The sequence below is a fragment of the Lissotriton vulgaris genome, chromosome 3_1 (assembly GCF_964263255.1).
Source record: "Lissotriton vulgaris chromosome 3_1, aLisVul1.2, whole genome shotgun sequence".
NCBI classification, from domain to species: domain Eukaryota; kingdom Metazoa; phylum Chordata; class Amphibia; order Caudata; family Salamandridae; genus Lissotriton; species Lissotriton vulgaris.
This window is the reverse complement of record NC_141689.1, coordinates 335,619,392-335,631,640: the sequence shown is the minus strand read 5'-3', so window position 1 is coordinate 335,631,640 and position 12,249 is coordinate 335,619,392. Positions and strand designations below refer to the sequence as shown.

The window sequence follows — 12,249 nt, the reverse complement described above, 5'->3', positions numbered from 1 at the left end:
CCACCACCGTTCAGTCCACCCACTCTCGGGCTCGAATGTACCCCAGCCCCCCGCCCTCCCCACACCAAGCCTTTACAGAGGACTTCAAACTATCACCACAGCATTCACACCAAACCCTGAACGTATCCATCCCATCAACCACCTTCCCAAACACATGGAAATACGCTGCTTTCCTCCCTGCTCAAGAAGTCCTTTGCTGACCCATCAACGCTCACAAACTACAAACTCATCTCTCTGCTATCGTACCCGGCTAAAGTGCTATAGAAGAAACAACAAACACCTCTCTAACCATCTCAGGGACCACCCTGACATCACCCTGTCCACCACAGACATCTGCATGATCCTGGACAAAGGAGACATAGTAGCCCTCATCCTTCTGGCCCAGTATTCGACAAGGCATCCCATTCTACCCTCATCAATGCCTGCACATGAGTTGAATTTAAGGACCTGCCCTCAGTTGGATCTGCTCCTCCCTGACTGGTCGGACACAGTCAGCCTTGTATCCTCCTCTTTAAATGTATGACACCACATCTGTGGGGTACTGCAAGGTTTTTCGCTTAGTAAGACATTCTTGAACATGTACATGACAGAAATCCTCTCCTAGGTTGCTGACACCCAGCATATACTCTCCCTCTCAGACAAGACCCTTAACACCCAAAGAAAGCTCACGGCCTATACGATCAAAGTTACCAAATGGATGCAGATCAACGGTCTCAAACTAAGCACAAAACAGAGGGAGTGATCCTCAGCAAAAACACCTCAACATTGGATGACAGCTGGTGGCTGAAGAACCCGCATCCATGCCACGAAAATCTGTATCGTCATTGACGGCAAATTTCACATGACCACCCAAGTCAACGATGTGACAGCCTACTGCTTCCACACCCTGAAGATGCAGAGTAAAATCTGCATATGCTCCCGAGCAACACCAGAAAAATAGTCACATATACCCTACTAAGCAGTACACTAAATTGGACCGGCCTACCTCAATGGCTGTACCTCCTTCCACAAGCCCGGCAACACCTCTGTTGTGCTCTTCTACAGATCCTACGAGGTCAGGCCTAATCCTAGATTGCTCATAAAGCACAGCATTACCTGCTAGTAAACATCAGAGCATCAGAGCAATTCTTCAGTTCCACAAGAAGCTCAAGACATGGCTCTTTAAAAAGCCTCTTCCACGTGCTCTAGTTAAGGATAGTACACAAGTGTTTAGCTCTAGAATACCCTACCAGTTAAGAATGTGTGTTACATATCATCAAAACATAACACAAGGTTCTTTTTCTGTCTTTTACTATTTTAACTGTTTATATTTACTGCTGAAGTATAAGACTTCGACTCAGAAATGACTGTATACAAAGACTTTTGTTCTTGAGGCATTGTAGATATTCTTCTTAATGCATCAAAAGAAAATCTTTCTGCAATATTTACGGAGCTTTTGCGGTTGATACAATTGGGTTATTGAGTTCAGACTTGTGATGTTTTCCCTATGCCTTTTTTAGTCTGCCTCCCCCCCCCCCCACTACATTGGAATCATTTTCAGAGATTCACAGGTTAACCATACAGTGTTTAATTTCACAGTAGTGCAGAATGTCCAGTGTTTGTTTTCCTTCACTTGATTAAGGCTTGAATTGTATATATACTACTGCCAAAGTCTATAGAAAACCTTGCCTGCCAACATCAGCGCCACTTTGTCTTCCTCTTACTCAATTCTAAACAAGTTTGCACTAAATATAGATGTTTATAAGAAACATTTAAGAGGCATTTTTCAGATGGAAGTTTCCACTGGACAAGTTGGGAACAAGTTGTGGTAGTCTAACCTATGGTCCCTTGGTAGACTTATTACATACCATCTTATTTGCTTTGTGTCTTTCAGGGGAAACGTTATACAGTACATTTGCTTAGGCCATTCAAGCAAACGATCTGCAATAGATGCATTTATTTTTATTATTGTATAATAATGTGAATTACATTTTATTCTGTGTTCTGATAGCATGCTTCACCTACATATATTAATTTGAATAGAAGGTGCGTAGGAAAAAACAATGGATTTTGCTTTAACCTTTAGCATGTGCAAGGGAATTCTGCCTTTATGTCACTCACCTTTTATTAAGATCAAGTGGTTTCTTTTTCAAAAATAATTAACTGATTAGAGACTATCGAGTAAGGTGTTAACAGCCCTCTCCGTGATAGAGATCTGAACTTCAACAACATTCCAGACAGTAGGCTCAGTTGAGCAATCCAAGGTCATTTTAAGTATTTGTCTCATAACAGTTACCAATACACACTTCAGACTTGTCTCGCAGGCAGGCCTAAGACCTGCAGAAATCTGAAATTCAGCTACAAAAGTATGTTGATTTATTTTTTAATGCTTAAACTTTCATGATGGCAATGCCTTTGATGCTTAAGGATTAGCAATTATTTTGTGTCATTTTTTCTGCACTAAAATCAGACCCTCTAGGATTTCTTGATTTCCGAAATAATCGCAAAATCGTCAGTCTTGTAAAAAGGCTACGCTTTTAACAAAAGTGTACTGCAATTTGACGAATATGATGGCACGAGACCGTTACATGCTGTTACAAATATGCACACACTCTATCCATTTACTGTTGCCGGAGTTACCATTGCTACACAGATGTTGAACCCTTCTTGGCTAGTCAGCAGTGCGTCCTGCAGACTGTTAAGGGGCTTGGCGGCTTTCATACAGTTCTGGCCTGTACGGCGCATGCACACGTGTTGACTAAAAACAAGAGCCCTCAGCACAGCACACTTTGCAATACTATTGCTGGCCAAGTAATTAGCCAAACAGCCAGTAGAAAAACATTGTTTCCGACGCTTACTCCGCTAACTTTGCCATGCAGCAAAACAGGTCTCGTCACATCTGTGGAAATTAGCTGGAGGAACATATCTTACAGGTTTCCGCTCTATTTTGCAGTCGTTAAAGCTCTGGTGGAGCCTCCACGAGCTTCGTCGTCAAAGAACACGTCTATAGACTAGCAGCATTAAGCAAGCTGCTTCTGCACACTTTCTCTCTCCTCTATAAAAGTGCCTTCTAAGCACACCTCGACACCTCAAACTCTCCTTCGCACTTTTGGCACTGTGTAAGAAATGCATGTCCCTTTTTTAGTTGGACTGTGCTATTTACCTCTAGTACATGCATTTCTGGGTAACTGATCACGTAAGTTTCAAAACACATGGGAATATTGAAGGTATCCTCAGAATACTGCAGTGGGGAGATTTGTGTCAATTTCCTATCCTAGTGAGCACCTCAGAAAAAGCCATTTGATTACTATGCAGTCAGCGTTACCTAAATATAAAGCTACCCCAGTCCTCAAAATGTTAAGTGTTGGCTGAGTGAATGTTGGTAGATCACATTATTAAAATCCCGAAACCTAGATCTACGCACACATTTTTTTGTGAACATGGAGGTATCTATTTTAGATTTGCACTGTTTAGGACTACCAAATGATCTGCCCTTAATGACCAAAACTTCACAAAAGTAAACTTGTGAAATAAATTCAGGCCAGATTCTCTGTCACAAGAGCCAATTGACACTAACTACAACTCGTTTTTAGCATGCTTTGCAGAAGTATCCCCAGTATCAATGCACTTGTATGTAAAGTGGGTGACTGAAATATATAGAGTGCTGCAATGATGATAACCTTGGAGTTCATATCCTGAGGTTGAGTCCCACAAAAACATTTGATCCTGGTCAATCTTTCCACACGCGTCACTGTTAAGCTGCCTTTTCTGGCAAATGTTGCCAAGTGTATAGAATATGTCCACTATGCAAACACACACTGAAACCTTAGGCATGCTAGAAGAGATTCAGTTTAAAGGTGGTGTACTGTGCACATCATCTCACCTACCTGTTGATGAAAAGCTGTGGCCAGGGTGAGGGTCCCAAAGATGCTAGGTTACACACTGCCAGTCCAAAGTCAGCATATAGCCACTGAAAACAGGAAGACTAGAAACGCTGTGCTATTGTGCTTGGTTGAATCTATGCTAAGGAATGTTACCACAAAGAAAAATATAGCAAACACTCAGACACTTTAAACATATCCATTTCAAAGTGGAATGCTCTGTTAAAAACGGTTTTCATTGAAGCAAGGCTGAAAACTAAGGAGTACAGGTAAAATAAAGTTCCGCAATAATGCCACGGAGTACCCATTTTGGTTGCGCAAAATGTACTTACCTATGCGCAATATTTTGGGGAGGGAGAGGGGTGTCTGTAAAATGGCTTACATTAAATCCTTTAAAACAAGTGTGGCCTTCCTGTGTGTACATTTGTGGTAAAAGGTACAACTCACACCAATAAATATTACCGACAGTCTCTGGTACAGTTATGTGCTCAATCTGCATTATCTCCAGAAAACTTGAAAGGTGCATGGGTCAAAACTGGTCTGCTCTTTCAGGTCAGAGTTACTAAGTTGGCATATACCAGCACTTGTCAAAGAGCAATGAAGGAAAAGTTGTTTTCACACAATGCCTATAAAAATTTTACAATATTGTGTTCATAGACTGAATTAGCGATCTATCGATTGCACTAAGTCAAACTAAAGAGTCTTTTCAATAGTTTGAATAGCTGTTTAGTCAACAAAGGGACTCGGACAGTGCTAAAAACTTCAAACCACGCATCATTTTAAACTCATGCTATCGAACCCGTAACAAACAACATGTGTCATCAGTGTCTTCAATTGGAGAGTACAGATTAGTACTTTTCTAGTGATATTTTCAACTGAACTAAAGAGTAAAGATGGAGACAATGTGAGAATGTGGGCTTCTACATAACATAGTGAACTGTACTGACAATCTAGGATTGACGTGCAAAGCAACATCTTTAATTCAAAAACGTCTGGGAACAAACCATTAGAGGGCAAAATAATATACAGCATGTGAACATAGAATAGACTCATTATAAACATTTTCTAGACTAGAACGTGTTGCTCTATAACAGATTACACTCAATAGGCTAAAAAAAACTGTCAGTATAAAGCCAAAACACTTCCTACCTTTTCCTTGTTTGTGTAACTTGTTTCGATTTGATTTGGACAAATGCCTGTTTTTTTCTTCTCGTTCCTTGATTAATTTCTGCACTTCATCCAAGGAAAGTTTCTGGAGAACAACAACTGGCTTTGCACCTTTATTTAGATCTTCTACCATACCAATTTTTTCTACTTCCATTTGCTCCACTTCAGTAGCATCATCTTGAATAGCATTTCCATCTTTATCCCGTTTGATTTTTGGGATGACAAAGTGTTTCAAAGTCCTTCCGCCTAGCAAATAGCTAGGAAACTCTGCCTTGTCTGGTTTTGCTTTATTTCTATCCCCTTTCGCCTTATCACCATCTGATTTTCGGTCGTTCCTCGTAGGAGATCTCAAAGTAGTCTTTTCAGATTTTAATTTACTGGAATCCCCTTTAACATCTGATCTAATTCGAGGGCTCTCAGGGCGCTGCTTTTGATCTCTGGAAGGGGGTCTCTCTCTTGAATCAATCGATTCACGTCTATGCACACGCTCAGATCTTTCACTTTTAGATTCATCAGATTTATTGCCTCGTTTAGAATCTTGTTCATTTCTACTAGATGACCTCAACATTTCAGGTCTTTTGTTCTTTGACTGGTCACGCTTGTGCCTATCTGAATCCAATCGATCACTTGATTTTTGTTTTATGTAATCATGATCCCGTCTTGCATTATCAAGGCCTTGTCGCCTATGGGTTTCCGACCTGCTTTCAGGTTTTGACCTTAAAGATTCGGACTTTGTTTCTGGTTTGTTTTTTGACATTTCGGGTTTCTTCTCCGACCCAGATTTTAGAGAATCACGTCTATTTTCAGGTCTGTGTTTTGAGGTCTCATGTCGATTTTCATTTCTATGTTTTGAGGTCTCAGAGCGGTTTTCACTTTTTAGCTTTGGGTTCTGAGGACGGTTATCACTTTTCTGCTTTGACATTTCAGGATCATTTTCATTTTTTAGTTTAGGATTATTAGGATGATGTTCATTCTTCTGTTTTTCAGAACGATTATCAGTTTTTTGTTTTGGTGTTCCAGGCCGACCATCAGTTTTCTGTTTTGGAGTAGAAGGTCTGGGCCTTAGTTCTTGCCTGCTTGTATTGGATTCTACACTTTGGCTCCCAACTGGTTTACCATCTCTCTTTGACTGATCAAGCTTGTTGACTTCCTTGCCCTGGCTCGGTTTGCGCTCGCCCGGGGAAGGCTTGTCATCTTTGCCTTGGTCATTTTTATTTTCACCTTTGTGCACGTCAGGCTTATTTTCATTCCTGTCCTGTTCAGGCTTGCCACCACCTTTTGCCATGTTTTGCTTACCACTTCCCTTGCTCTGATCTGGCTTGCTGCTCCCTTTGCCGTGATCAGGTCTGCTGTTCCCCTTGCCTTGATCAGTGTTGCCTCTCCCTCTGTCCTGACCAGAGTTGCCTCTCCCCTTTTCTTGACCAGAGTTGCCACTCCCCTTGTCTTGACCAGAGTTGCCACTCCCCTTGTCTTGACCAGAGTTGCCACTCCCCTTGTCTTGACCAGAGTTGCCACTCCCCTTGTCTTGACCAGAGTTGCCACTCCCCTTGTCTTGACCAGAGTTGCCACTCCCCTTGTCTTGTCCAGAGTTGCCACTCCCAGAGTTGCCACTCCCCTTGTCTTGACCAGAGTTGCCATTCCCCTTGTCTTGACCAGAGTTGCTGTCACCCCTGCTGCTGTCTGGTTGGCTGCTGTTGTGGCCCTTGTCTGATTTACCATCACCTTGGTCCGTCTTGTCTCCTCCCTCCTTACCCTGGTCTGGTTTGCCACTGCCCTTGTCCTGGTCTGGCTTCCCGTCGCCCTTGTCCTGGTCTGGCTTCCCGTCGCCCTTGTCCTGGTCTGGCTTCCCGTCGCCCTTGCCCTGGTCTGGTTTTCCGTCACCCTTGTCCTGGTCTGGTTTTCCGTCGCCCTTGTCCTGGTCTGGTTTTCCGTCGCCCTTGTCCTGGTCTGGCTTTCCGCCGCCCTTGTCCTGGTCCGGCTTCCCATCGGCCTGGTCCGGCTTCCCGTCCCCCTTGTCCTGGTCCGGCTTCCCATCACCCTCGTCCTGGTCCAGCTTCCCCTCGTCCTGGTCCGGCTTCCGGGCGTCCTCGCCCTGGTCTGGCTTCTTGTCACCCTCGCCCTGGTCCGGCTTCTCGTCACCCTCGCCCTGGTCCGGCTTCTCGTCACCCTCGCCCTGGTCTGGCTTCGCTTCTCCCTGGTCCGTTTTTCCGTAACTCTCAACCTGGTCTGTCTTCTCGTCGCCCTTCTCCTGATCCTGCTTTCCGTCGCCCTTGCCCTGATCCGGCTTCCCGTCGCCCTGGCCCAGCTTCCCATCACCCTGAGCCTGATCTGGACTGTCACTGGCCCTTGGCTGGTCTTGCTTGCCATCTTCCCCAGGCTTGTCCGTCTTGCCGTCGTTCCCGGGCTGGTCCGGCGTGCTGTTGCATTTGATTTCCCCTGATTTGTCAGGGCATTTATTGCCACCTAACTGTCCTACTCTTTTCACCTCCTTCAATTTGTTCTCATTTCTGCTCTCAACAGCTGTGTTTGCACTGTTTTTCCCTTCAACACTGCAATCCTTTTTGCCGGGTTCCATTTTGTCTTCAATTGTGCTCTCCTGCTTACTGTCACTTTCGCTGCTTTCAATATTACTGTCACTGTTACTAATATCTGCTTGGTTGGCAGTTTTACTCGCTTCCTCTTTACTGTCACTATCCCTCCCACCCAGCCTCGTGTCACTTTTTCGTCGGTCACTTTTCCTTCTATCTGGCCTGTTGTCACTTTTCCTCCTGTCAGGTTTGCTGTCACTTTTCCTCCGGTCCAATCTGTTGTCACTTTTCTCATTTGGACTGCTTTCATTTTTGTTCTCATTTGGTTTGCTTTCATTTATACAGTCACTTTTAACAACTTTGTCCTCAGTTGTAACTGTACAATGCTTGGCCTCACATTTTATTTGCCTTTCCTTGCTTTCACTTTTCATTTCATTTTGTTTACTCTGAGTCTGATTACAATCACTGATCTGATGGATTTCAGAATTATTTCCTGGACTTTCAGAATGGCTTTCAAGTTTAGGTTTGAGAACTAACGTGGTATCGTCTGCGGAATTATAAGATTCATCCTGGTGTTGTTTTATTTCCTCTGGCTTTGAGTTGTCGCAGTCCTGAGGTACATTTGTAACAGAGTCTGTCCGACCTGCTTGCTGGAGGTCAATACTAACCAACAATGGTGGTCTTGACCCATTTCCTGTAGAAACAGTCTCTTGAGAAGCTGATTTGGGCCCTCCAGCAGTACAGCCGGCTTCCAACGGGTACGAATCTTGTTTCCTTTTCTTCAAAGGTTTGTCTGGAATTTACAAAAAAGACATTCTAAATATTAGAATTGATAATAGACAAACGCCACTTAAATGTTTAAATTTACAAAAAAGGGTTGTTTCAGAGGCACTCTAATATTGTTGCACTAATCATATTTAAGACCAATTGTGTACATTAATTGGAAGAACAAAGTAAGATATTATGAAATTAAGCCAGAAATGAAATGAAAAATAGCAAGAAAATTCTACGTCAACACTGGATTAGGTAAATATGCCCCCAAGTGTGAGTGTTTTCATCTACAACCTGGTGGTATTAATCTGTGAACAATACATTATGTGATAAATGTTTCAGTAGCGTCACTACCTCAACCACGAGAGAGAAAATGCATATATGCCACTGCCAAAGACTATAAATCCTCACTGCCAACATCAGCACCAGCTTTACTTTCTTACAGAACCGAAGGAAGTCTACATTAAATTTAAAGGTGTGTTTATATACAAGGAGTCTTCAGGAGGCATTGTTACATATGATACTTTCCTCTTTTTACAGATGCACCAACAGAACTTATGCATCAGTAACCTGTACAGCACTATAAATCAATTGATCAGACGTGAGGTTTCGAAAATGGTCCACTTGTTATAATCTACACTTTAACAAATGATGAAAAGTGGCTCGATAGATCATTTTACCCAAGGTAAAGCTTGAAACACAAGGTGCAAAAGAAAAGAGATGACGGCAAAAACACTTCTCTTTCAACTGTAGCAAGAAACAGTAAAGGTACCCCCCCCCCCCCCCCCCCCCCCCCCCCGCCAGGCGTTTTTTTCCTTTTCTCTCTCCTTTTTTTCCCCCTCGTTTTCTTCTCTTCCTCCCATGTATATGTTGTGCTCCATGTAAATATATCCTTTTTTTCAGTAAAAAATTTACAGGGAAAAAAAAATAACTACCCGAGTATAGGTAATTAGCTAACTGTCCGAGCTTATTTTTGCCAATTAAAAACGCAAGCTGCACAGGTCACAAGACAATTTGAAATTTTGAAAATGTGGTCTGTGTTACGGTATAAATCATTTGTGAACACAGACAAAGTTCTTAAAACCCTCAGGTGCGTGCCAACAGCACTATGTTGTCCACGTATAAAAGTGCTGATATAGGCATAGAACCAACCATTGGCATATCTTGACCGCAACGGAACAAATGCAGAATTAGTTTGCTTACATATGAAAATGAATAAGAGTTTGGTCTAGGACGAAGACTTTGTGAACTACACACGCTAATCTGAACAATTTGGTTTTCTTTCCACTAGGTCCAAATCTGACCTTGGGAGAGATCACAATTTAACTCGGAGAGAAAGGTCAGCAGAGTTGCCTTGAGGCCCAGCTTTAAAAGACTGGACAATAATTTCCCATGATTAAACCTGTCAAATGCACAGGAGAAGCCCATAAAAGCTAGATAAAGTGGGCAACATCTTACTGTAGTATATTTTATGATGATCAGCTGAAGGTTAGAGCACTTCTCCAGAGTACCCAGTCATTCCCTAAAGCTATATTAACAGACTTGCATGTAGCTAAGACAATCACGGATACAATTAAAGACAACGATTAATGGCTAAATGTAGTCAACCAGTGAGATTGGTCTAACATCTAAATTCGAATCCATATTCTTTTCAATGATGGCAACTATTGTGGATATTGAAATAAGATTCCGGTAGAAGAAAGAAGGCCAACATCCAGTACTGCATTTAAATAAAATCAACTGGTACCCCATTTGGGCCAGTAGCTTTCCCAGAGGGGTTTCACTGCAGAGCTATCAAAACAAACAATTCACTTCCTCCGATAACGCTCTTTCTAGAAAAGACTATCTAGCCGCAGATTCCTTACCTTAGAATATTCCCAGGCATCAGAGTGGATCCAGAAATGTTTTGAACAATCACTTTTGCACGCCAGTAGGTGGTGTCGTTCTGCTCCACTTGGAGTGAGTGACATCGTCCACGCAGGATGAGATGTGAGCAGTGCATGTATAGGTGCCACCTCAGCAGGCGGACCTTAGTTCTTCACTATTCTTTCAGCATCAGAAGAATGGAGCCAAGCTGAGGAAGAGGGACCAGTGTGCTAAAAGTGAGAGTCAGAAGGATCTCTTAATTTAGAGAAATCAGTCTGCAGAATAGAGGGGGAAGGGGTGGTTGTTCAGTAAGAAATCTGTGACTAGATAAGTGTCTCTACCAGATAAAGTATTACATAAGGTAAGTAATATGTTCATCTTATAGAGCCTTCTCGCTGCAGATTCCATACTTTAGAATAGATACGAAAACAATTATCTCTCCCCGGCGGTGGATCCACAGATAGTTTAGACTAAGAAGTCCTGGAGGACTGACGGTTGTGGCAGTAACTTTTGGCAAACGTGTGCAGAGATGCCCATGTAACTGCCTGACAAATATCCAAGAATGGAACTCTTTTAGGTAATGCAGTGGTTGCAGCTGCAGCTCTGGTAGAGTGAGTTATTAGGCCCTCAGGGGTCTGTTTCTTGGCCATTGCGTAGCAGATCTTAATACAGATGATGAACCATCAAGAGATGGTTCCCTTTTGAATTTTCTTTCCATTCTTTGCCCCTGCAAATCCAAGCTGCTGATTGTCCACCCGGAAATATTTGGTATGATCACTAAAGAACAATAAAAATCTTTTGGCTCCGGGCGGTGGAGTCTCTCCTCATCTTTAGAAAAATAAAGTGTTGTTAGGGTTAACAAAGTATGCTTGTAACTCGCCAACCGTCTAGGCATTTATCGCCACAAAGAAGACATTTTTGAGGTCAGAGACGCTTTTGGCAGCTATGCATCAGCTTAAAAAGGAAACACGAAGAAGGTAAAAATTAAATTCAAGTTCCATTGGGACATAAGTAAGGGCAAAGGAGCAAACAGACACTATAAACCTTTAAGGAATATAGTCACAGGTGACTTGAAAAGAACTGTTCGTCCAGCAACATGAGGCCGGAATGGCATACCGATATCCTCTTACTGTGGCCAAAGCAAAGACTTGCCAGGGCCAGGGAGAGAACAAACAAGATAACTTCAGACAAGGGTGCAGACAGGGGATCCATCTATTTAGACGTCCACAAAGCCACAAACTTGTCCCATTGTCAGGCTTAAATAGCTTTAGCGGTAGAATGCCTGGCTGCCAGAACAACATCACACACCCTCAACTGTCGCTACTCAATTCCCATGCATGTAAGGTGGAGGGTGAACTGGTTCTGGTGCAGTACCTTGCCTTGTTATTGTGACAAAAGATCCTCCCAAAAGGGCAGCCTGACTGGAGGGCAGATGCTCAGGAGTACAGGATACCATACTCTCCATTACCTGTCTCGACCAACTTGGATGACTTGGGCTGGTCATTCTTTATCTTCTTGAGAACTCTGGGCAATGGTATCGGCGGAAAGGTGTACAGGAGACCTGAGCACCACTCGAGAAGAAATGATTTGAAAACTGCTGCTAGCCTAAGTGCTAACATTGAGCCTTCTCTGCTGTGGCGAATAGATCTAACCAAAACTCTCCTCAAACTTGCAGCACGTCCAGATGAATTCAATTTGTGATCCTCTGAGTTTTTTGATCTCAGGTGGCACCACAGCCCAGGAGTGACGCATCTCTCACCACTCTGAGCTCTGGGAGGGATAGAGGCTGAAATATCGGAATTGTAGCTCAAATCTCCTGGACTTGCTGTTCCCGTGAGTAAACCTGAAACTGCATTGTATCTAGAATAGCGCCGTTGAGAGGGAGCATCTGAGACTCATGTATGACTTTGGCACGTTGATAGTGAACCACAGCAAATGCATGGGGTCTGCCATTGTCTGAAGGTGGGAGATGACTGTCTGGGGCAGGCCCGCCTTCAACAACCAATAGGCTAGGTTTGAGAAGACTGAAACCCATGACCTACAAAGATGCACTGCAA

The 12,249-nt window shown here is 43.2% G+C and overlaps 1 protein-coding gene across 2 annotated transcripts in view; it reads right to left on the bottom strand.

Annotated features, from left to right (window-relative positions):
* The window catches only part of NIPBL (NIPBL cohesin loading factor), a 1,086,041-nt gene extending 1,077,360 nt beyond the window's left edge, over positions 1 to 8,681 (bottom strand). For both annotated transcript variants that reach the window (XM_086960544.1, XM_086960543.1), the window contains exon 1: positions 5,010 to 8,681. In XM_086960544.1, coding sequence (XP_086816670.1) covers positions 5,010 to 7,986 — 2,977 coding nt within the window. In that variant the 5' untranslated portion in view covers positions 7,987 to 8,681. The remainder of the gene's footprint in view (positions 1 to 5,009) is intronic.
* Between the last annotated feature and the right edge of the window lie 3,568 nt (positions 8,682 to 12,249).